Source organism: Coloeus monedula (genome assembly GCF_965178545.1).
Source record: "Coloeus monedula genome assembly, chromosome: 4".
NCBI lineage: Eukaryota > Metazoa > Chordata > Aves > Passeriformes > Corvidae > Coloeus > Coloeus monedula.
In genome coordinates, this window is record NC_138784.1 from 63030957 (window position 1) to 63056379 (window position 25423).

At 38.0% G+C, this 25423-nt stretch overlaps 1 protein-coding gene across 3 annotated transcripts in view; it reads left to right on the forward strand.

The window, feature by feature from the left end:
* ATXN7L1 (ataxin 7 like 1) overlaps window positions 1-25423 on the forward strand; it is a 112555-nt gene that overhangs the window by 16856 nt on the left and 70276 nt on the right. For 2 of the 3 annotated variants that reach the window (XM_082280481.1, XM_082280480.1), the window contains exon 3: window positions 21326-21430. The exons of the other annotated variant lie outside the window; for it this stretch is intronic. In XM_082280481.1, the coding sequence (XP_082136607.1) occupies window positions 21326-21430 (105 nt within the window). The remainder of the gene's footprint in view (window positions 1-21325; window positions 21431-25423) is intronic. 3 annotated transcript variants of the gene reach the window in all.

A 25423-nucleotide genomic window follows, 5' to 3' on the forward strand; every position in this document is an offset into this window, starting at 1 on the left:
AACCCTGCAGGAGGGAAAGATTCATTAAAAATTGGAGGAAATAGTCAGATACTCTACTGGTGCAGCGTGCCTGGCCAAGGCAGTGGTTTGCTGGGGTGTGTATTAGGCAGATCTGTGTCACTATTGCTGTTGGACAAGGATCTCTAAAATGTATGGAAACTCTGTGGTACTGTAGAAAGCTCAAGGCTTCACCATCCTGTGAGGTACTGTTCCTCATGGCTGTCACTCAAGCTGGAGGTTAAGAGCACCAAAGTTCTTATATCTCATTTGCTTTCTACAGGAACAAAGTACATGTTGAAAAAATCATGTTCCACATTGTCATGCAACAGTCTCAAAGTTTAAATGGATTAGGATCATAATCTTACAAAAGTTGTGCTTGCTTCAGAAGAAATAAGATGCAGAGCTTCAGAATCTCATGTAGCACATGACTGCACAATTCAGGGTATTTTCTTGGCTTTTTGTCAGTGTCCTGCCTACCAAAAGGCAAGGCATCTTGAGCCATGTGTTTCCATCTTATGCCAATTGATTACAAAAAACCCGTTCCTCTCTTCCCCAATCCACTTGCCAAAATGTAACCGCGTGCTTCTGCAAGAGACAAATGACAGCAGTCATACCAGAAGAGTTCCTGTCCTGAAATGTGCAGAAGCCTGCTAACTTTCTAAACACTATATTCTTGATATGGCACATAGGTCAAATGCTGGCTCCAGAAGAGAAGTATGTCTATGTGTGTCTGATGGAGCTGAAACTGTGCTTTCTTACTGCCAGTCACCTACTGAGAGAGAGCCACACTGACCTGTCAGGAGGAAAAAATGTTATTTTTACCATAGTGATTCCTCAGGATGCAACAGACAGGATAGGTTCTGCAGTGTGGACCTGGAAGTGTGGGATTGAAGTACTTTGAGCTGATACAGGAGCTTAAGGACTCAGAGAGCTAGCACACAATCCTGACAGTTGCATCAGGCCATCTTTTAAATTGTGTGCTGGATACACTAGCAGCAAAGTGGAGCACAAATATACATTTGCAGTCTGAAACAGATATAAAGCACCTAACAAGGTTAGCTGGATTAAGATGAGGGATGGCACTGGAGCATTGCTATGTTTATATGCTGAAAATCTGCAGGCAGATTTCCTAAAAACATATGCATATATGTACACATATATTCATATATCTAGAAAATTGTCTGTAATCATGTTTGCTCTTGGGTTTCAAGATTTTTGTTAAGTATCTGTTGATTCAAAATGACCCTCTTTCAAGGTATCACTTATGTTCTTTCATCTAATGTTGCAGCCTTTATACAGTGTGCTGGGGCTCTTTTGCGTAAATGAAAACTGGTTTTAATCCATGATACATTTGAGATTGCTTGTCTTATTTGGCTATTCATATTTTAATAATTTAAAAAATTACAAGAAATCATACTGTTATTTGTTTCTCTTTTGAGTTTCTTATTTTGCTCCAGCTGCCCCTTTTAGCTGAGTTTAGCTATAAAAAACATGTATTATGTACTCTTAAGTGGAACTAATATTTGGGAGTTGGTCAATGTGTCTGTACCTTATATAGCTGGTATTTTAAGACAGTCCTTGTCCATTGTCAATATTTTAGGTGAACTGTTTTGCTTGCCAGAAATTGCTTCCTGAGAATTCTTTCAGTGATGTTGCAGTAAAAACAGCAACTGAAAAAGAGCAAAAGCCTATACCTTGAGTTTATATAGATACAAAACTTCCACAGGACATACTGGTTTGAAAGGCGTCTAGGGTTTAAATATGTTTACTATCAGTATTTAGTATATTGTCTTGCAGGTGTTTGGAACAGTTTGCCCTTGTCTTTATTAGCATCCAGACTGTTTCCTGCCCTGATCAGGTGACCTTTAGTTGACATCTGCTGTCAGTTAAACATTGTTGGTTCCTTAGTAGAGGAACTCACTGTGGCCTGGGGGCAGTGAGTCTGGCTGGGCACGTGTCACTTTGATTTGGCATTACTGGTTTGTTTCTCTCTGCTTATCACCTCCTTTGGGAGTGTAACAGTAAATGGATGGAAAGGGGGGGCAGAAGAAAATCAAATGTCCCGATCTCCGAATGTAATAAAATACCTAAAGTCTGAAGGCTTTTTTTCTACAAAGGCAAATACCGTAAACGTGATACTTCTGCATTTAAAAAGTGCAGCCACCTTTTAAGGATATTGTTGGTTTCATTTTGGTTTGGTTAATGATTTACCCTTTCGGAATCAACAAACAGTTTTAATGCTTTAGTAACACACTTCTCTAAAGCACTTGGCAGGCTGCTTAATAAATTAAGCCTCTCAAGCTTTCTGTGAAGCATCACAGATGGAGAAACAGAGAAACATGGAGAGGCCAAGTGACTAGCTCCAGACATAAAATAGATCTCTTGTTGTGTTGCTGGAGTGCTTTGGTTAAATGCACCTACCTTGGGAGATCGTGTGAGGCTGCGGTGAATAAAAATAAATAAATTGCTGCATATAATTGGAACACATGACATGTTTTAACGATATTCACCTTAGACATATATCTTGTTATCTACACAGCATAGCTTGTTGTATCTGCACAGAAGCTACATCCTCCTTACCACTGATATTTTTATGAAAGGTAATGGAGGACCAGGTATATGTGTGGGAACTGGGAGACTGACCAGCCACAGCTTTACAATGATGCTGTCAAGTTAAGTTTTAATTTTCCTTTATTTGAGGAGAGAAAAACTGCCTTTTGGTCTCTCCACAAAGTGCCTGTCTTAAGGGCTGTCTCATGGAAGAGATTTTGTCATCAGAATAAGTGTACTTTATTTCTTACTGTTCTTGTTTTCTTTAATTGTTTTCAAAATTTGCTGTACTTGCAATCAACCAGATGTAGGTACTTAGCAAAATCCAGGTCTGTGAGACAGCACTGACAAAGCTTGCCTTGGAGTATAGAATGTGTACAGGAATATCTGTGGACTGCACTTCAGTAACCTGTGTACTGAAACCTTGGACAACTTTGAAATGTGGGGTTCTTTTTCTTCAGAATTTGTGTTTAAATCAAAGGAGTTGGCAGAGTAGCAATTTGATGCTGCTGTGAATGTTCCGTAGCTTGAAGGAGGCTTTCCTTCTCTTTAGCAGGTATGAGTTAATTATTTTCAAGAGACCAAATTGGCTCAGAGTGTTCCAGTGGAGTTGGTTCATTCAGAGAGACGTGTTTCAGCAAGGAACTTATGTTGTATGTGTTAACTTCTTTTACATGGTTTTGAGTTGCTCCTGGCTTTTTTTTTTTTTTTTTGCCATAACTTTGTTTTTAATTAGAGAGGTTTGAGCAAGTAAAAGGATGGAGGGGGTTAGAGGTGAGAGGAAATTACCCTGGAGTAGGATAGGCAAGAGGAGCTGGGGAGAATTCATACCGTGGCAGGGACTGGGAATGTATCATCTGAAGTTTCAGGGGATGTGTCCTGCCTAGTAGTGTGACCTCTTGCCTAACTTGCTTTGTGCAAGTGCTTCAGATATGCCTAATGTGAAGACGATGGGAGCTTGCAAATCATCAGAATCTGTTTGAAGGAGTCAAGAAGTGTGGTAAATGATTAAGGTTTTGTTTGCTTAGAGTGTCCTGAGTTTTGATGTGTCTGGGCTACTGACTGCTTACAGTTCCTTTGGTATTGTGTGTTCAGCACTCTGCACAGGAAGATATAGGGCAAAGTTTTCATTAACAGCAGCACAACTCCCATTATGAATGATCTCACTCACCTTACATGTCCAAAATCTTTCTTAAAAGCTCAGAATATTGACTGTTTTGAAAATGAGAACATTTCTTCATGTAAGTCTGGAGGCTGTAAAATCTAGAAGTCTTCTGAATGTGACTGAGAGCCATGCAGTCAAATCCATGCATGTTGCCTAAGGAGATCTTTATATTCTCCTATGCAGATGTTGTGGTGGTATCAGTAATTCAGTCATTGAACTGTACTTTTGTTCTGTAACTTAATAAATGGAACGCAATTCCAGTGTGTGAAATAGCAGTTGACAATAGAACTGGAAAAAATAGTGCTGTATTATTTGGATAATTATTAGTTTGTGGGGTTTTTTTGCAAAGAAAAATACTCACCTGGGAGGAATGCTTCCGTTTTGGGGGGGTTTTTTGTATAGCACATCCTTTTAGTGGAATTTTAGTAGAGATGATTTTATTCACAATTTCATCAGCGGTTTTGCAACAAGTTTGACATTTTGTAATGCTCTGTTTCCACAGAGGAGTAAGTCCTTGTAAAGTTATTGAAACATGCAGTTGTAAAGCACTTGGAATGTAAACAGTGATTGTGAGATAGCTGTGAGTATGTTATTTTAATAAGATTTGGGGCATGTTTTGATAATTAACTGGGCATGAATGATTACTAGTGATTTTTATGGTAGTATAATTTCTTTTTCATTATTGCTCTCTTTTTATTTTTTTTCTCCCTTCTTTGACAAGGGGAGTTGTCATCTGTTAAATTTTGGTAGCTATCCTGTTGATACTAAACCAAAATAAATTAATTGTGAATGGCCAAGTGGTCAGCTTCTGAACTGTAAGTGGTAAATAGTTGCAGTATTCTCCTTGCTGTAAAATATAACTCTGAGATGAAACTCAATTTTCCCACTTGATGTATGTGGAGATACAGACAAAAATTTTGAATCCAGCATTAAATCTTAGTTATGCCTGTGTTTTCTCTTGAAAATGTTAGTGTATTGCTATTGAGTTTAATAGCCATTGACTTTGCTAGTGTTAGCTGTAAAATTCAGCTGGTGCATGAAACAGAAAATGCTTTCACTCAAATGATAAAAGAATAGCAAAGTAGTAATTACCAAGTTCTAATTTGTGTTTATGAAGAGTTTAGGATGATACAGTCAGGGAGAAAAAAACCCTCTCTTTTTCACTAACATGAAGCTATGTTGAAAAAATGTAATATTATAAGATTTTTAGTAGTTAAAATGCTGATCCAAGTATCCTTCAGGTATTGCAAATATAGGTAGAGTGATAAAGTTATAAAACAATTTTTCAGATAGTAAAGAAACTTATTAAATCGGTAAAGAAATTTATGGGTAAGGTGTCCAAACTGCCTTAACTGTATTGTATCATCATGTAACTATGCAGTAACTAAGTACCCTAGTAACTTGAGAGGGTGTGCTTCTCTGTAGGTAGTGCTTTCTTTTTCACAGTTCTTGCAGGCTTTTTGCATTGCAGAAACATGTTGTTAAAATCAAAATTTTTTAAAAGAGTCCAGTTTTGTGAACTGGACTCTTTACTCTTAAATGCTTGTGATTGAGAGACAAGTTTTAAACAGAGTCAAAGAACCACATTTTAGGTACTGAATAATGTACTGCACTTGAACATGGAGACTTAAAACAACAAATGTGGTATAAAACTAGTTTAGGAAGCTTTGAAGGTGCTTTGTACTTTAACACCTGGAAGAAAGTGTTTTTTGTACTTAAGAGTTTTCCTTAGGTGGAGGCTTTCTATGATGAATGCTTGAAAAAAAATGGACTGTTCAACCTTTCTGCTCTGTTGACTACAGAATATCCTTTCTGTTGGAAAGTTGTTGGAAAAAATAGTTGTTATCATCTTGGAAACAAGATGGTATTTAATTGCAGAGTAGTTGGACAGATCATTTACAGAAGCTTCATTAACAGGGAGTTTACATTAACAAGTTGTGTCTGCCACTCAGATGCACAGTTCAACAAAACTCGCATGTCTGTCAAAGAGGAGATTGGGAAGAAGTGCACATCACTAACTTTGGAGGTTTTGTGAATGATACTCCAAAAATGCACTTTACAGATGTGTATGGTCATTCTTTGTGCTGTGCTGAGTGGCGTGTTAGTGCTAGTTGGTGTTAGTATTATTTTTTTCTATACTCAGGTATTTAGACTCCTTAACAGAGTTTCACAGACTCTTTTGATTAGACTAACGATTCTGTCTGGTGTTATACTACCCTTCATTACCTTTCATTAAATCCATGCACCGCATTAATCTCTCACCAACCTGCTGGCAAGATTCCTGAGGCTGGTGCCTTCCGCAGCCCTGGTGCTGCAACAGCATACACAGTGCAGTGCTGCGCTGAGATGTGTTGCATCCCTCAAAATGTGCATGTACCTGTTCACACTGAAGCAGTTCCAGAATTTGCTTCTGATCTGTAAGTTGGAGAACATGCAAACAATTTTTAGTGGACAGATGTTCACTTGCATGGCTGCTGTACCATATTCAGGCTATTTTCTGTTGAGGTTTTTTTTCAGAAGCTGAATTTTGTTGAATTCAGTCTTTTGGAAAAGTAGTAATACCAGTGGGTTTTTTCCAGATGAAACGCTGTGATAGGAATTAGCTGTCACTTATGCCATTGCAATTATCACATAAAGTTGCAGATGAGTTGTTAGCATTTATTCAAATGTGCATAAGAATGGATATGCTTCTTTTCTTGTGTGATGCTTTTCGATAGTAAATTTGGAATTGTTTAGTTATAAGTTACAAATGTACTTAATGCCTCTTGATATACAGGGAAAGACACTAAGAATTCAAGAAATTTGTCTAAAAACTTTCCCCGTAGGGGATGAAGGAATGCAGGGTTTGACTACTTCTTTGTCCACTGTCCTGTCTGTTGGATTAAGCAGTAATTAGTAACAGCCCTCCAAGGATCTGTACTGTTAATGTAAATGGGGGTAAGGTTTGTTACTAGTGATAATGTGGAGGATATTTTTGTTAAATGGAATTGGTGAAAAAATCTCTTAAGTGGTCTCTGTCCATGAATCTTGATGAATTTTTGTTGCTTTATGGTGCTGGAGTGTACTGTAAATGCATGAGACAAGGCAGTGTATTTTTACTTCTCTATCTCGTTTTTCTTCTGTCAATTCAAGGCACTATCACTGCTGAAGCCAGATATGTGCCAGAGAGCTGTGTGTCTCTGAAAAGCTGTGTCGTGAACTTTATCTAGGAAACCTCTTGTTCCAATGAACCTACAATTAGATAAATCATGGAGTACTAGGGGGCACAGCAGACTTGAAGAAAAAAACGTGGACTCTAAACACATGAAGAATCAGTCTTTAAACAGAACTGATTTGTTGATTTTTTTTTTTTAGCTGTTGAAGAGCTAGCACAACACTCTTAATACTGGATGAAATAAATTAGCAACTGCTTCCCTACACCCCAATCCTCAGAAATAAATGAACAATTGCTTTGCACGCCCAAATCCTCAGAATAGTATAATGCTGGAAGGGAGATTGCTTCTAAGCAAAGTTGACAGGCATCAGACTGCAGCATAAGAAGTGTTAAGTGGTCTGTAGTCATGTACTTAAGATTAAAATTAGGAAAAACTGTTATCTTCCTATATTTTGAGTAGTTCATTTCACAAAAGCCGCCTTTTTCTCCTTTCCAGGAAGCAAAAAAACAGCTCCAGAGACATCTGAAGCTTTCCCAAGTCTCTGAGAACAAGAAAACAAAATCATTGCATTTTTTTTGTTTGTTAGGTAGTGAGTATTACATATGTGCAGGTGAGAATATGACTTGTGCAGTATTCAGTGTGGCAGAAATCGAAGCACAACAATAATGTGATTGAGCTGACAGACTGCTTCTTTCTTTTATTAAAAGCTTCCATTAATAGCATTTATTATGTTAGTGTGTATGCCTTTGAGTGACAGTATTAAACCAATGATTTGTCTCAGGAGTAGGTGCTGTGCAACATAACAAGTTGATGAGAGATACAAGTAATAAGTGTGTATTCCATTGCTTTTCATTTCTTTCTTTTGCTTCTTCCATACTACTAGATGGGCAGGTTACTTTAGGCTTGCCCTGTAAATTTTTTTAAAGTCTTCAGAACTGAAATATATTGATATTTCTGAGGGAAAATACTTAGAGTTTCTTCTGTTCATTCTTTAGTTGATAAAATCTCCTCAAGATTCTTAAGGCCTTTTTTTGCTTGACGTAGGAACAAAAAACTTTATTATTTTTACTCTCATTTAATGGCAGCAAATTTCATGAGCCTATCTTGCTAGTGGAGTTTGCTCCTTTATAAAGTGGTCACTTTAACTGCAAAGGTTTATTTTTTGATTGATCCTGTATGTTTGAGAAACTGTTAGTAGCACTTCTGGAGGAAGGAGGGAGGCGGAAGGAACGGAATACCTCTGAATGGAGTGTGTATATATTCTTTAATATGTTCATTTAGTTCACTTCAGTGGCATACAGACTTGTATTGACCTGAGCCCTTCATGACCATGTTCTTTAAGGGTTGTGTCTGTTAGAGGTAAGAACACTCCCTGAGGTGTGCAGCAGGCTCTCGTCATGGACTCGGTTAGTCTAGCAAAACTGTGCTCTTGCCTCCTGGAATAAGGAAGAGACTACTGTACCAGCACAGAGTGCTGCATTGCCTGACTTGTTTGTGTGTAGGCAACATGTTGAACCAGTAGGAGCATATTCCTATCCTGGGAAATGTTTGTGGTGTGAATGTAAGTGTACTATATAAATCTCAGTGTAAGAGCTGATGAGGTATATACGCTTTTTCAGACAGTAGAAGTATTTGACTGATTGCACTTGCAAAGATAATTATTCCCTTGAGAGCAGAATTCTTAAAATGAGAGCTTTTTTCTGGAGTTGTATGTTAGTGGAACTATAGGCTGCTCTTCAATTTGTAAAAATTTTAACTGTTTTGTCTAAGTGGCCTTGGGGTAGACATTTTGAATGTTGGACTTTGGTTAGAATTTCTCATTCATCTTTCTACATCTTGTTATCCATTAATATTTTTTCTCATCTATTTATTTTTGACATAAAGTCCTCTAACTGAAAAAACCTCACAGTTAAACACTTTGAGTAGTACCTTGATCTGTATGCCAACAAGAAAGAGAACTTAATCTATTTCATTTGGAACTGTGTGAAGGAAAAAGATGATGTTATTGAAAGTCTATCTGAAAGTAACTTTCCAGAGAGTTGAGTGACATGAGAGGCAATATTCCTGAAAAGAGGTGCTGTTACAGGTAGGAGGCAATACAGAAAAAGCTCAGAGAATTGGCATAGGAATTATTTGTGTCCTTTTAGACAGTACATTTAGACAATACATTTCCATTTAATATCCAGCTGTTGATTAAAAATGAGCAGACACTTTCCATCTTGGGTGAGAAGAGAGTTATATTAAAATACTTGGCCTTGGGTCTTGTTGTAGGGAGAAGGGAAGATCAAGGAAATACCTAGCATTTTGTAAAATTACATAGGTGAGATTAAAGATCTCATTTTTCTCAATGTGTATTTGCTTGTTTACTAATTGTTTTCCTTACTACAAAAATTAGTCATTGTCTGAGAAATATTATTTTGATAATGCTATTTTCATTGTTAATTTTTAATAATAATAATGATGTTATTAAAGAGCTGTGAACATTTCATTTTTATAAGACTTTCTTTAACCCTTAATAACTTCTGTTCTTAATCAAAAAACCCAGGATTTCTGTAAAGATTGTCACACACTGCTTCTAAAACATGCTGCAAGTTATCTTATTCGTTGCTTGTTCTATTGTCATAGTGAGGTTCCAGCCAAAATGAAGGGCCCCATTGTGGTCCCAGTGTATGGACAAATAGTAAGAGAATACTGAAAGGCTGCAATCTAAACAGGCAAGGCAGACAAAGAACATATTATCCTGATTTTAGAGATGGGATACTGAGGCACAGAAAAATCTAATCAGGGTCATGCAAGAATGTTGTTTGGGAGCCAGGAATTAAGCCAGCTCTCTCCTTCAGTCCAGTTGTACTGCCTTAAACCAGAGTCGCTCTTCTGCAGAAGATAATACAGCTTTGCAGGCGAATGTGTGAGTGCCAGTTGTGTCTTGCTGAGTGTTTATGAAGGAAACACCAGTTGGAGGATTAAAGTCTGTTTCATGGTGGTCTGCACAGAAGAAACAGGAATGAATGGGGTTTTTGCCCATGGGATTTTTCTCTGTAGGACCATTTTACTGCATAGATAACTTTTTCTTAGTGTGCATTGACAAGAAAATGAAAGAAGAGAACCTGCTATCCTTGTAGTATTTCATTACTAGCACTCCAAATGTTGGAATTACTAAAAGTATTGCAAACTAATTGTATTTAAAACACTTCTGTCTTTTTGCTGCAAATTCGGTAGTCCCTAATATGACTATTAGTAGTCCTTAATATGGCATATTCAACATTTCCTTAAAAAAAAAACCTAAAGGAAAATGTCAGTAAATATCAGAGAAGTTATTTTCCTTTCAGACTTTATTTTTCAGATCACTAATATTTGTTCACTCAGTATAAGATCATTGAAGCCATGAGGGAAATGGGGAAAAATAAAGAAAAACCACTTTAGTACTCACTCTGACTCGCTCTAAAGATGATGTGTAGTAGAGGTACTGTTGTGAAGTTTACAGATGGGTTATTAAATTATTTTGGTTCTTTTTCAACCAGCATTTGATATCTCCAAATCTTCATCATACTGCTTCTGCAGGACCAGTATGTTCATGATGTTTCCATACCTGTTTAGTTTATTTGGCTGTGTGTCAGAAAGCTTAATCATCTTCATGCAGAAAAATCAAAAGTTGAAGCATCATGTATTTCTAAGTTATTGTAGTTAACTTGCAGATGACATCTCTTCCTGTGTCAAGGTGTGTTTTCCCAGCATAGAAGCTGTCAGAGTCTACCTGCTGCAGAAAGTATGGATGTGGTGCAACCCTCTAACCGTTGCTAAAGGTCAAACGTCTGATTCTGGAGAGCTATACATCAATCTGAGCTGAAATTTAGTGCCATCATCCATGAAGGGTACTACTTGTGCTGACAAGTCTCATTTGCAGTGAGACTTCTCTTGATACATATTTGAGAAAAAAGGAATTGTTCTGTTGCTATATGGTGGTTTGTGGAGACTGCCTGGTCAAGGTGCATGACATTTGCTTTGAATAATGAGAGAAATGATTTCCAGCCATTCCTCTCATTATGTTCCTCTCCATGCCCATGGGATGTTAAGAAATCAGAATTCTAATGTAGAGACTGATGATTTTCCTGCACATTCCCTCTCCTTTGTATGCATACCTGTGTGCAGCCATGCTTACTCTCCCAGGTTTTTGATAGTGATATGCGGGGTATGCCCAGCCCCTGCCCTGGAGAGAGGCCTGCTGAGATAGGGCGATTGCATAACCTCCCAGCAAGATCCCCTTGGAAAAGGCAGCACTTCGTGGTGAGGGTGAGAGAAAACAAGAACCATGATCCTCTGGGAGACCCTATGTAGATTCTTTGTAACCCATTGGCTTCTACCCTCTCACACCCACCCTTGTATCCCTGTAAGATTTACCCTTCTGCCCGTTTGAGTTTGGAGAGCTTGTCCCTAGCCTCGCCTTCACCGGGTGCGGACTAATAAAGCTGCTTCACGCGGAATTGCTAAACGAGCCTCTCATCTCTCTCCTCCTGGTCCAGCCTGGGGTTTGCCTCACAGAACAAAAGCTGGAGTCACTAAAGAGCTGACAGCCTGCTGAGACAGGCACCTTTCTGCGAAGGCATCCCCAGCGGCCGAGGGATCGCCGCAGACCTCTGGAAGACTGTCCCTTGCAGGACACTCTCTCTGGATCAGTCACGGCTTCCTGGCTCTGAGCCACAGACCCCAACCCAGCTGCGATAGCGATATATGTGAGATCTAAGAGAAATCCACTGTATCTGCTGGGTTAGAAAGTCCCAATCAGGTCTTTGCCGTGCTTTCCATACTCAGGAGTCTGGGGTCAGTTATGCTGTATTTTCTACAGATGGAACATCACCTCTTCTTCAGAATATGGAGTACATAGTCTGGATCCTTATAAATAATGTGTCTTTTTTGCTTGCCCTCAGTTATTTAATTTTTGCTGTCATTTGATAATATTATTGCTGTCCTGAAGATTTCCAGATATAAGCAAGATGAAATTTGTAGCTGGAGGTGATATCTTTAATTAGACTGAGTATATCTGGTTGGGAAAATAGAGATATTTGGTGGCACACATCTTAAACCCAAAAGCCAGATCTAAATGCTAACCTGTTGGTCTGTTTGAAGATACTGTTTACATTTACGTGACTCTGGTAGCTTGCTTTTGAACACATTAAAAGCCTGTTTCTTCCTTGTATTTTGCTCACCTAGATTTTTGAGGCACGTTTGTGAAAAATTTTTTGTGATTTGTGGAAAATTTTTTTTTGTTTGAGGTTTTTTGTTTGGGTGTTGGGTTTGTTTTTTTTCATTTGTTTATGTCTTTGGATCTTAATATACTTAACTGGTATCTATTTTACAATGTAGCAGGATTTTCTTCTGGGTATTGACTTTGTACAGTTTTATAATACAAACTTCATAAGCAGTGGCTCTAGTTCCTGAAATATGTTGTTATATGTAAAATAGAAGGCAATTCAAAGTTCCTGAGGAAAGAGCTCCTTTAGATAATTTCCCTAAAGTGCAATCTAATAATTAAAGAAAAGTGTAAAAAGAGTTGACAATTTTGTAGATATTACTGGAGTTGTTACAGTTGTCTGTTTTTCATATGTTACAATTACACTTAACCTTACTGGAAACTAGATACTGTGTAATTGAGTGATGTCCATTTCAATTACAAACATGGGTTTTACTGACTTTCACCCTGCTAAATTGTATTTTGTCTTGCTTTGCAGCCTTGTTCCACTTTCCAAATTCTTCCACACAGACTTGCAAGGGAAGGGCCAGTGCAGAGCATTGCCAAGTTGGTGAATGGGCTGTCTTTACTCTAACTGACCCTTTCCAGTGCCATCCTCTGTCACTCTGGCCCTGGAACGCAGTGTCCAATGCAAATGTTCACTACTATTTATTAATATATTTTAGCAACTTTTAATGTTATATTTGCCCTTAGTTTAAACTCTGATGGTAAAAAAAGTAAAATGAAAGTGTTAACCAAATTTCTCATAGTCATCCAAACAGGCCTCAGTGGTTTATAACCTGCTCTCTTAAATGTACATTGGTCTCTGAATACCTGCACCCTTTGTGTCTGCAAAGGGGAGGTTCCTTAACTGAAGGGCAGGCAGGAAAGTCACTGTGTGCAGAAACTGATAAGGTGAAAGTTACCCTCTCCGATTACTTTGCACAAAATAACTGAAAAGTTAAATGGCAAAATGGGAATCTGGTTTTAAAGATTAGTTCAGTAGTAGGAAGTGTTAGAAACAGATGGAATTACGTGAAAGGAGACTATATGCTTGTGGTGGTTGGACCCTAGTTGGACGCAGGTACCCACCAAAGCCACTCTATCACTACCCTCCTCAGCTGGACAGGGGAGAGAAAATATAGCCAAAGGCTCATGGGCTGAGATAAGGGCACAGAGAGGTCACTCACCAATTACTGTCACAGTCCAAGCAGACTTGACTTAGGGAAATTAGTTGAATTTATTACCAGTCAAAATCAGAGCAAGATAGTGAGAAGTAAAACAAATCCTAAAAACACCTTCCCCTGACTCCTCCCTACTTCCCAGGCTTTATTCCCGATTCTCTACCTCCTGTCCACCCAGCAGCATAGGGAGACAAGGAGTGGGGGTTGTGATCAGTTCATTACATGTTGCTTCTGCCACTGCTGCTTCCTCAAGGAGAGGGGTCCTTCCCCTGCTCCAGTGTAGGGAGGGTCCCTCCCATTGGAGACAGTCCTCTACAACCTTCTCCAACTTGAGTCCTTCCATTCTTCATGAGCTGCTCCAATGTGGGTCCCTTTCCACGGGGTGCAGTTCTTCAAGAACAGGATGCTCCAGTGTGGGTCCCCCAGGGGGTCACAAGTCCAGCCAGCGAACCTGGTCTAGCGTAGGCTCCTCTTTCCGTAGGGCCACAGATCCTGCCAGGAGCCCGCTGCAGCACAGGCTTTCCATGGGGTCACAGCCTCCTTTTGGGCATCTACCTGCTCCAGTGTGGGGGTCCCCCATGAACCTCCGTGGTGAGACAGGCTGGTCTTCAACATGGGCTGCTGGGGAATCTCAACTCCAGTGCCTGGAGCACCTCCTCTCCCTCCTTCACTGACCCTGATGTCTGCAGGGCTATGTCTCTCACATATTCTCTACATCTCTATTCTCTGTCCACAATTATTTCTGCACAGAAACTTTTTTTCTTCTTGAATATGTTGTTACAGAGGTGTTAATATGCTGATGGTCTCAGCCTTGACCAGTGGCAGGTCTGTCTTGGAGCTGGCTGGCACTGGCTCTGTTGGGCATGGGGGAAGGTTTTGGCAGCTTCTCAGAGAAGTCACCTCTGTAGCTCCCCCCACTACCAAAACCTTGCCACACAAGCACAGTGAAATGTTTCTGAATCTGTTTATATGTTACAAATTAATAAATACATTTACTGCTGTTTTTAACCGATAGGCAAGTAGTTTTATAAAGCTTCTTTTGGAGCCAAGTGTCTTCCTTTAATATTGCACAGATAGCTGTGTGACGGATTTCAGAGTAATCTAGAGAGGCACCACTGCTCCACTGCAGTTTGAACTGATCTTGGTCCTGTTGGCCCTCCTGCTGTCCAGTTCTGGGCTCTGCATTTCATTCTCCTCATGCTGATGGTAGCATTCATGAGGTTCTGCAGCAAGGCAGCTTATGGAATGAAAATGTCAGAAAACCTTTTCCTGTTTTGTTCTGTCCTTCATATTGCTTTGCTGCTGATTCAGAGTTGGCTTGAATTTGACTCCTTGTGTAATCAGTTAATTGATGGTACAAGCACAAGGGAGGGGCAGGAATATGAAGCTTGGAGTCCAGAAGGACCATACCAGAGCCGGACTTTGATCAGTTTAAATTCTGAGTTGTACAGGGAGTGAAATAAAGGTTCCATAAGCAGACAAGCTATCTTCTGCCTACCCCAGGAGCTAAGGGGCCCTGTGCCTCCGTATAGGGAAGTTTTAAAAAGTATGTTTTTCAAGGAGGAAAAACTTACATTAGGTGCTGTCTTATTCTCTAGATGGCTTAAGACATGAAAAACTGAGATTTCTTGGTGTCATAGGTATGCTGTATAGGTTTTGACATGTGCGTTTTGGGTTTTCCAGTATTCTTGTGATGTGTTAATTAGGTAGTCCAGGCAATTCTGGTTCTATATTGCCAAATTACCTTAGACTGGAATGGCAAATAGCCTACGTAAATTACATAAAAGCCTTCAGAATTTTAGAACAACAACATTGTCACATTTTCCCATGCTTATTTCATTTTTCTCTTTATTGACATGTGGTGTCCCATGCAAAATAGTACTGTCAGTGTTGCATAGCTTACTTTATAATCCCTTCCAAACAAAGGTTGTTACAAAAGATATGCAGATATGGTTAATCCACAATATTTGTTTAGATCACTAGTTCCCAATTATGAACTTCTGTTTTTTCTTTTATTAAGGGTCTTTGGGAATGGAAAGCACAACTTCTATCTTCAGTACCAATGCCTAGATAAGGCAGCGGAGTACAAAGTCTTTCTGCGTCATTGGGGGTGGTATTTATTGTGTACACTATAATTAATGAACTATTCCCAGCATTCTTTAGGATTGCCACTGTCCTCGTGATTGCTCTAACCTGGGAGGCAGCATACCATCTGACCGTACTGGACTGGTTTAAAGGTGTCATGACCTTGACTCTACCACACTGACGCTTAAGTCTATTTGCTGCCTTTTCCCTGCATTTTCTTTTCTTCCTCACAGTCGTGTTTCATTTATTTTTGCTGTTGCTGAGAAGGCCAGTATTTTTGTTTTCTTCTCATTGATTTTCTTTCTCACTTGGCTTTTTAGCATGCAGAATCTTAAGTTTCTTGTATTAGCACCTGAAGGGCATCAGTCAGGACTTATGACAGTTGTGTTTGGTCCTATGTTAGTTCTGTCATGAATATTTTAATTTTATTTTTTCCTCAACTTTATGATTACTTTAACCATGACCTGCATTTTTCCATCAGAAAAGAAATTATCTTGAGGATTACTTCGTGGTGCTGACCCTGAAGTTAGCCACGATTTCAGCAGGATCTTGGAGTAAATGACATCCAGCAATCTCTTTCAGCTTAAATCATTCTGTGATTAATTTGCAACTGTGACTGACATTTTCAGCGGTAAAATGCAATTTATACTGGAGAACTAATTACTGAAGTGACTTACTGGTTTTTGTGTAAGAAAGGAAAACTGCACTCAGGGGAGAATAGACTCATGTTAAATGGAAAGGTGTGACATTTATTTCTGTGATAAGACCAGCCTGTCTATGCAAGCGTATTTAACTGCTTTCTGAATAATGCCCTGAAGATTGTCTTTTTATTGTTTCAGTTTCAAGTTTCAATTCACCATTCAAATGACTTACTTTTTTAAGTAATCTTAAATGTAGAAGTAATCTACTGCACTGAAAGATTTTGTATGTTACTCCAGTTCTTGAATGATGTACAGATTTGTCACTTCTGTGGAACAAGAGGGAAATATTGGGCACATTTCTAGACACAGAGTTTAAAAACGTGTAACTCCAGGAGCCAGAAGAACCACATGTATTTGGTTTTGTCCATTGCCATTTTTGCCATTGCTTTTTTTTTTAGCTTTTCTTTGTTAATTTTAAACCAGTGTGCAGTGTGTCTTGAATAGTCTTTCTCTTCCTCTCCTCCCACCCCTTCTCTCTCAGCACATAAACATCACTAATGTTTTTCAAAGCAGGCTTTGTGGGTATATTTAGTGGAGCAACAGATATATAAGTGAATGCTTAAAGTGTATATAATTTATAGCAAAAGATCATCATTAAAAACTTGATTTCCCACGCAATACTGTGAGGTCTTACTGTTTGACAGCCTTAATTCTGCAGTGAAAGAATGTTTTAGATTATTTCTAGCTTGTGTTTTATTATACAGTGGGATGTAAATGATTATGAATTATATAATAATAGAGAAGGAACTTCATATAAGTCATCTGTCTTTGGTTGTTACTAAAAATAATTCCTTTCTGTGTGTTACTGGAGAAGATAAAAAGTGGTATCTGACACCTGCATTTTTATGTTTGTGCCACAATTTGCAGAAGCAACATTTTCTGTTGTTTCTATGGTATTTGTGTTTTTAATGCACATTTCACCAAATTTTCTTACAAAACTAAGTCATATGGCTACAGCTCTTTTTATTTGCAAATGTTAGTAATATAGAACCTACAGGCAGAAGTTGTATTCACTTTTCAAGTACCATAGCAAAGTATAGACAAAGTAATATTTTGTTTAAGATTTTAATCTATGAAAGTAATTTCAAACAGTCAGCATTCGCTGTCTCAGATTTCCACCTATACAGAATATCTTTCCCATGATATGGGCCACTTTTGCATCCTGTAAGTTCAGTAGCTCATTTTCAAGAAGGCTTTTGTCATTGATAGTATCAACGGGCACGGCTGTGTCAGCTGTGTTTCATTTTGAGTGGATGACGATTCAGAAGTGTAAGGAGTATGTGTGGATGGACCTTCTGGAAAGTGTGTGGGTACTGAAAAATAAGTTACCACTTCTTTTTACCATCGACAGTCTACTTTGAATCTGCTGGAAGTATCTTCCAGTAAAATGAGGGGACTGTGATAGGGGCTGTGGAGTGCTTGTACCTTGCAGAAGGGCTGGGCAGCCCTTTGTGTCTCACATTTGTGTCTGTACTGACACACAGGGAACAAGCAGGTCACCATGCCAGTGTGCAGGGAGACATGCACACCGTGGTCACTTTGTTTCACTTTCAGGGGCTTGGCAGTTTTTGGTAGAAAATAAATACTCTTTGCAGTTGCTTTTCTGTCCCTCCTTGTTCTTTTTGTGCCTTAATAATTATTTCAGTACCATTTGATAGTCACTCACCTTATTCAATAATTGTTACCTGTCTTTTTCAGTGGTCTTTCCTCTTTCCATGAAGAAGTCTTTCCTGCACTAGCTTTAGAGACATATTTTCTTCCCCAAAAGTAATCTTTTCTGAAAAGCTTATCACCATTGCTTCTGACTAAGCAGGCAGGGAGATGGGATTATTGCCCTTAGAAGAGTTTTTTGTTTGGAGAAGCTACTGTCTTTTTTTGTTGCACACAGAAGGTCCAAACTGTCAAATGGCAACAATCTGATCTAAGAATGGTACCAGTGTCCAAAATAACCTTTCAGTCTTGGTTGCTTTGAGTAGGACATGGCAGCATTGAACTGTTCTTATTAAAAACAGAAAAACCTGTATGAAAATATATATAGCTGTTTATATTTTCTACTTTCTTTTAAATTTCAAATGTTCCTTCCTTTATTCATTGTAAATTCTCTGATCTGGATTGCATTTTGTAATATTATTACATCTAATAAAGTGTATCCCTAGTTGGAATTTGTAGCGAGCCAATATTAATATCTTGTGCAATTTCTGTTGAAAAGTAATTTATATATAATGTGTGTATGCTTACAAATCATGAGTTTAATCATGAAAAAAGATTTGTGCCAATTTTATTAACATGAATACACTAAGAGAGGTAGTTGAACCTGCTTGGACTTGATGAATTTTCCTCTTTTAAAAACTCTTGCATAGTGAGAGTTTTAAGGAATCTTAAAAGTCTGAAAGATAGTTTTTAATTTAAGTTTTTTATCTATTCTGATTCAATAATAACAGTATAGTTCTGTGCTGCGATTCTTATTTTCAACCTTCGGTCTTGTATCCTTGAGATTCTTGGATTATTTTAAGTGGACTTTTGAGACGGGGCTAATAACTTCAGTTCATACAGAAAACTCACCTTTACAATGGACATTGGCCCCTCCACTGGGCTGTTTCTAGGCATCTGCAAAATGAAAAAACTTCCAAAGTGCTGCTTCAGAATGTTCTCCTACGTGTCTGTGCAGTTTCTTTGTGTATCAACCCATATGGAGTATGAAAAAAACCCTCAGATGGTGGTATTTACCTGTTTGGTGCAGTGGTGTTTGCCGGGGTAGTGGAGCAAGCTCGCGGGTACCAGGACTTTGCCTTCACTGCTCTCTCTCCTTGACAGTGCCTGGTGAAAAGGTAGATGGTTTTGTGAACCTGTGAACTAACCTGATTCCTTTTCCCACCTATGTCCTTGAATGGTTTTCACCAGTATTAATACCTTATGTTTTTTATAATTTACTTCCTGTAGCCAGAAATCATAAAAATTCAGACTCAAACCCAGCCAAGCTTTAGATGCCTCAGAGCTGGATATGTTTTAAAGGTCAGGATACAGTCCTGTGAAGGTTAAATCAACTTAAAGAATTTCAACTGGAAAACAGTTGTAACTTTTGTGTTTGTGAAGGGCAAAGTCTATATGTTTTCATAAGAAGATTGTCACCGTACCTTCCAAACAACAGAAAAAGATATTTTGAGATGTTTTAACCATTTTAAAAATATTTAATAACTGTACTTAAATGCATGTTTTTGAGCTGAGACTGTGTCAAATCATACCTAGAAGAAATACTCCTTTCTGTGGAACTCACAGTGCTGCTATTGGAAATCCGTAGGTTGTGATCAAAACTATCCAGCTGAGAATTGCCAATGTAAAATAAATTTTAAGATTGCTGACTTACCATATTAAAACAATAAATAAAATAAAAAGACCTGTTTTAGTGGCTGCTTAGGGTTTTGTTTATTTGTTTTACCAGTAAGGAAGATTTGATTTAACCAAACTTTGCACTTTTGGCGTTGCCACTACTAACACTAATTACACCAAGGGAGTTTATACCTCACCACTGGAGTTCTTTTAAATTTAGGCTGAATGTGTTGGTTGCATTCATCTGACTGTACTGCATTTAAAGGCTTGGTTAGTGCAAGACCAGCACTGCAAAGGTGTCATGTCTGGTTAACCTTTCAACTGGATTTCATAGCCTTGTACAAGCAGTAAGAGAAAGGCGTTTGGTTTACAGTGGGTAAAGGAACAATTCACATCATATACTATGAAATACCTGCAGGTTGATGAGGCTGGTTTGTGCCCAAGAATTCTTGAGTGAGCCTCTTTGGATCTATTTGTGGTACTGCCTGTATTACCATGAGTGTGATGTCCCGTTCCTCTGGGCTTTTTGGGAACTGAAGACATTATACACTTCATTGTGCCAAGTATTGGCATCATAAGCAGTGATGTTACCTACAGTGCCAGAGACCAGGGCAGAATTACTTGTGAAAGTAGTACTAGGGCCAAAATAATTGCTTTGGTTAAGAACTAGTGAAATAAGGTACCTGCTTGAGTCAGTTTTTGAAAGAAATCGCTATTTTTTAGAAACGCGTGACTTACTGCAGAAGTAGGATTTAGTTTTTGATGTTTATCAATCACAGCTGCTGTTGTACATGTTTGTCCTCTCAGTTTTCCTCCTGTTTAAAAGGCACCAGGTTAATATTTCAGTCTGCATTTGCAAGTTCTGTAATAGATTTCAGATGTTCCTGAATACCACTGAAATTTACGACATCTTTATTTTTATAATCTGAGAGGTAGTGTGATCTGTGGGGCCAGTACTTGGCATGGGGTTACTAATGCAGCAGCACATTCATTAACAACACTGAGTATGGTGACATGATCCCACTGAAATGCATAAAAGTGACTGGAGTTTTGTCCTCTTAAGCTGAGCTGTGGTGGATGAGTATGTGTGCTTGTTCTTAAGTTATAGCAATGAAGAGTAGAACAGGTTACCTCACTTGTAATGTTGGAGTTCTGAGGGCTTCAGTTAGTAATTTAAGCCCATTTTACTCTGTTTGTAATGGCTTAAGAACGCATGTATTGCATTATGTGTTTCAGCTGAGAGGGACAAGTGCCTGTCATCATCTGACTGTACCTGTCTGTGGATTTCATTAAATTCCTCGTACCATCCCCAAGAAATACCTCATTAACCAACTTTGTCTTTTCCCACAGTATTTGTTGGGGACAAACAGCAGGGTGTTGGAACTAGGGAAGGGCATTTGCACAGAATCAGGAGTTTCATATGGCATGGCATCCTGGCTGTATTTTAAGCTGTAGGGTCTTCTTTGACCTTGGTTACTATAACTAGCTTTTAAGCAGGAGCCTTTCTCAAGCAACTTATAGTCAAGCTTGGAATGTTATAACTTGGAGCATAACCTATGCAACGTGTTTTCTGTAAGGATCTTTAGGCAGAGATTTTTAAAACAATATTCCTTTGTACAGTATTCTGTACAGACCAGTACAGAAATCCTTATTCCACTTCTTGACAGTGAGTGTTAAGAAAAGGTGTTGCAGTCTGTGTTCTGACTCAGACTGAGGGATAAGACTGCAGCATTAGTACAGGACCTTGAAATCCAAAAGAGGGAAAAAACATCTCTTTAACATAGTAAGAAGCTCTTATGGAGCAGGGCATACATTTGCTTTGTATAAATTAATATAACAGTAATGGCCCTACAGTATTTTCAATTTTTTTTCTTAATATATATTTAAAGCATAATTTCTAATTCTTGTATATATTTTTAACTTTCCCACAGATATGCACTTATTTGGCCATTATCCAGCTCATGATGATTTCTATCTTGTAGTGTGCAATATCTGCAATCAGGTAGTCAAGCCACAGGTTTTCCAGTCACACTGCGGTAAGTGAATGTTTTCTTTCCTGAATTACAGTGCCAAACTGGCGTATGGCTCTCTTAAGAATCATTGCATACAATCATAACAGAGGCGTTGCAAATAGACTTTTCTGGTTATCTTGTGTTCTTTCCACAGAAAATACCAGCAGTGCCTTCAAATAAGCGTATTTCCTGTAGAGGAAGTTAAAGTAGTTGTAGCTCAGTAGAAGCTGAGCTTTTCAAGTTGAACTTGTCATCATAAATTAACCTGTTACAATAAATAAATCCTGTTAGTTAGGGACTAGCTAGGCTAAAACTATTATGATCTAACACTGGATTGTCTTTTCTCAAAGCTGCAAAGTGAGGTCTATGATACTGATCTACATTAACTAGAAGTGGATGTTATGGTTTGTTTTCTGGTGGGATTCATGCATAACTATATATAGGGTATATTTTTATATTTATCATAATGTTTAATTTTTTACAAAATTGGCATTTTGAGACACATTTCTTAAATTAACATTTTTCAAGAGAATCTTGAGAAGCAGCAGATATATGCAGATATTAATTTCTCAATTTAGTATGACAACAACGAGATGACGATTTTAATGTTGACTCTTTGAAAGCAGAGTTACTCCAGTTAGAAATTTTTGGTATTGATTAACAAACTACTTTCAATTATTTCTGAAAAACTTAATCCCAAGGTCTGGTTTATTTATTACTTGTCTAGTTGTTTATTTGTTATTTGTTCAGTGATTTGTTTCTGTGGTGATTTTTTTTTGTTCTTTTATTTGTGTTTTTTTTAAGGTGTACAAAGAGTGACTGGCATAGCTAGCTTTGTTGGAGGTTTAATAAAATTTAGTTAAATCAAAATAATTTGAAGGCGATTGCATAATAATGAAAGGCGGCTACTACTGAGGATGGAATCAATTAAATACATTAAGAAAAAGAATAGCCCAGATTTTACTTGTCTAAATACAAGTAAACTTCACAAATCCTGTACCTCTTTTAGTCTTTTTGACAACAGAGCAACTCAGTAATGGAAAAATGTAAGTGGGATGGACAGAAAAGTAGTTTATTTTCTTGAAAGATATTATTACCAGATTACTGGCTTGTGTTTGTATGGACGGGCTGCTAACAACCAACCAGGAGCAACTGCATTCATGTTGGGAGGCAGTTTTAAGACTTGCCCCAGCTTTGACCTAGATTGAAATAATTGTGAAAAAATGGTAATAGTGAAATACAGCTTTTCTATCCAGTGAATAAGAAAAGATCTGAAAGTATTTTCTAGGGTGAAAAGGGCTTATTAATTTAATGGTGGGGGCAGGTGTTGATTTTAGTGTGTTAACAAACCATCCTGCTATTTCTTTTCAAAATTTGTTTCTTGCCCTTAGTCTTATATGATTCATTTCTGCCGAGCTTCAGGTATCTTAGGATTCTTTCAGTGAGTAACAGAAAAGCTTCTCTGCATATGGTTGTAGGTACAGTGGGTACATAAACATTGAACCCGTGCATCAATAGAATGTGCTTCAGGACAGAAGAACCTGTGGGAGGCCTTGCTGTAGCCTTCCATAGCTGTGCTCTTTCCTGGGCATGAACCTGCTTTGGTGAGCAGTGTGAATGTTGGTCCTGTTTTCATGTAGTAGGCATATAGAATGATGTTACTTCTAGGTGAGAGTAAATTACTCTGTGTTAGAAAGGATTTTTGAGCTCTTTGTAAGTAGTATGTTGCCATCAGTGTTAGTGTAGTGCATGTAAACTACAAAGATCCTGTCTGTTACTGTCTGGTTTTCTCTTTTCTCCATTACTCCATTATTTTTGCTATTCCATTTACTTCATCTTCATTATACCAATCCTTTTACACTGGTTGATTGAATGTTAAGTTCTGAATTGCTTGATTTAAGAGCCTAAGGCCAATGAAGACTTGGAAAAAAACTAGGTTGTGTTAAAAAACCCCCAGAGAATAGTTGACCAAAGGTCTTGAAGATTGTACTTAATCTAGTCAGACTTGTTTCAGGAAAGGTATACTGCAATATTGCTGAAAGGGGTGTGAAAGAGCTTTAAATATATAAATTATTTTGTTTTAAAGAAGAAACAGTAAAGGTATTATACTAAAACCATACAAAAGAAATTTTAGAAGATAGAAGGTTTCTTCAAGGTCTCAAGAATTGTTGTAAAATAACTAATAATTTTCAAAAAATTAATCTGTTAAAAGTACACCATCTTGAGTATATGAAATGAATCTACTAATTTATAGTTGTTTTCAGAAGAAATGAATAAGATTTAAAGAAGAGCTACACAGAGATGTTATTAATTGTTCTGAAGTTGCATTGTCTGGTTAGAAAATGATAAAAATCTCCCATTAGAAAACACATCAACTATTAATTGCTTGTGATTGAATAATTTTTTGCTGGATGTGTTATGGTTCCAGTAGTCCATTGAGAAGGTCTGGACAAGGCCTCATTTGCGACATAGATTCTGGCTGCACGGAACTTTTCTGTAAAGCAGGAATATTTGATTTTCTATTCTGTTTAGAGTTTTGTCACCTTCAGACACATTCATTTTGGTGGATCAGTGTTTCTTTAATTAGAGGATGCAGCAGAATGCTTGTAAATTCAGTGATGCTGGGCATGTCTGTCAGTATACTTTGAGGTATTTTAGACTATCATATTTACCACAAAATGCATTATTATACATGTCTTGAATTGCAGCTTCAAAGTTGTAACATGGACAATGGAATGAGAAAGCATTAGAAGGCACTACTGGTTTTTTGGCTCTTGTAGGTTGTATCATGGGGAGTCTTTATTGCTACTGACAAGGACTTGTAGAAATCTATTCCAGAATCTCCCACAAAGTGTGGTTTGTTGCTAATATCCCTGGTAAGATCCAATCCATATCCTCTCAGTAAGAAATTAGGTCCATGCCAGGCACATGCTTTATGTTTCTAGGTTCCCTGCATTGTAACTTGAAGGTCTTGGCTTCGGAGCAGCAATGGAATGTTTTAGTTTAGCAAAGGTTTTTGTAACACTTCTCCTGAGCCCTTGCTGGCATCTGCCTTTCTCCAGAGCATAAGAAGACCCACTGTTTCATTTGCCTCTTTTTTCAGACATGTGGCAGCTATCCTTGTTGATGGCTCTGGAAAGTTGTGAAAATTATAGAGGCAGATGTTGTTTAACTTTTAAGGGTTTGATTCCAGGAATATCAAGCAGAAAAAAAGAAAAATCTGGTTATGGTTCAAGCTATTTTTAATGGCAGGCAGTGCATCATAGAACCTTAGGCAGTAGAAATCAGGAAGGTAAAAGAAGAGATCTGGCTAATTAGAGGACTGACTTGCTGGGCTTGAGAGCATATATAGTGAACACAACATGAAGTTTGCTGTTTCAAGGTAACATATCTGTTCTAGCCCCTAAGTCAGAGAAATACTGAGCTGTTTTTAAGAGCAGTTTCACATCCTTGCATCTGCAGGATAAACATATCCATTTGTAAGGATTAAACCATTCATTTATATATGATTTAAGCCCACCTGAAAGAGACTTGCTGTTATAGGCTGCTGGATAAACCATGTAAATCAAATAATTTCTTGAGGTTGTTCAGTATTATTGTGCTCTTAAAAAATAGTATGTCGTCATGTCATCAACAATAGGGTTGAAATAGTGGTGTTTACTTCTGAAGTCATTTTTTTTGAGTAACATAGTGGTAGAGTATCTTTGATTTACTTTTTTTTTTTAATGTGCAAACATGTAGTTGTATTTATCCCTCCACAAAATAGTTTGAAATGAGAAGTCAGTCTCAATATGCAGCTTGTAGCATTCCTAAGTGTACTTGGCATGTGAGGAACTGTAGTTTTGATTTTCAGAAAATTTTAATTCTTTCTCAAATGCCAACCTCAATGAAAATCACTTATTGGAACATCAAAATATTGTACCATAGTACAATACTGAAGTAGGATAATGTTCTTGCTGTTTGTTTAGGAGACTTCTAGGCTGGCAATCTGTGCTTAACTCTGTCCCTGTGACTTCT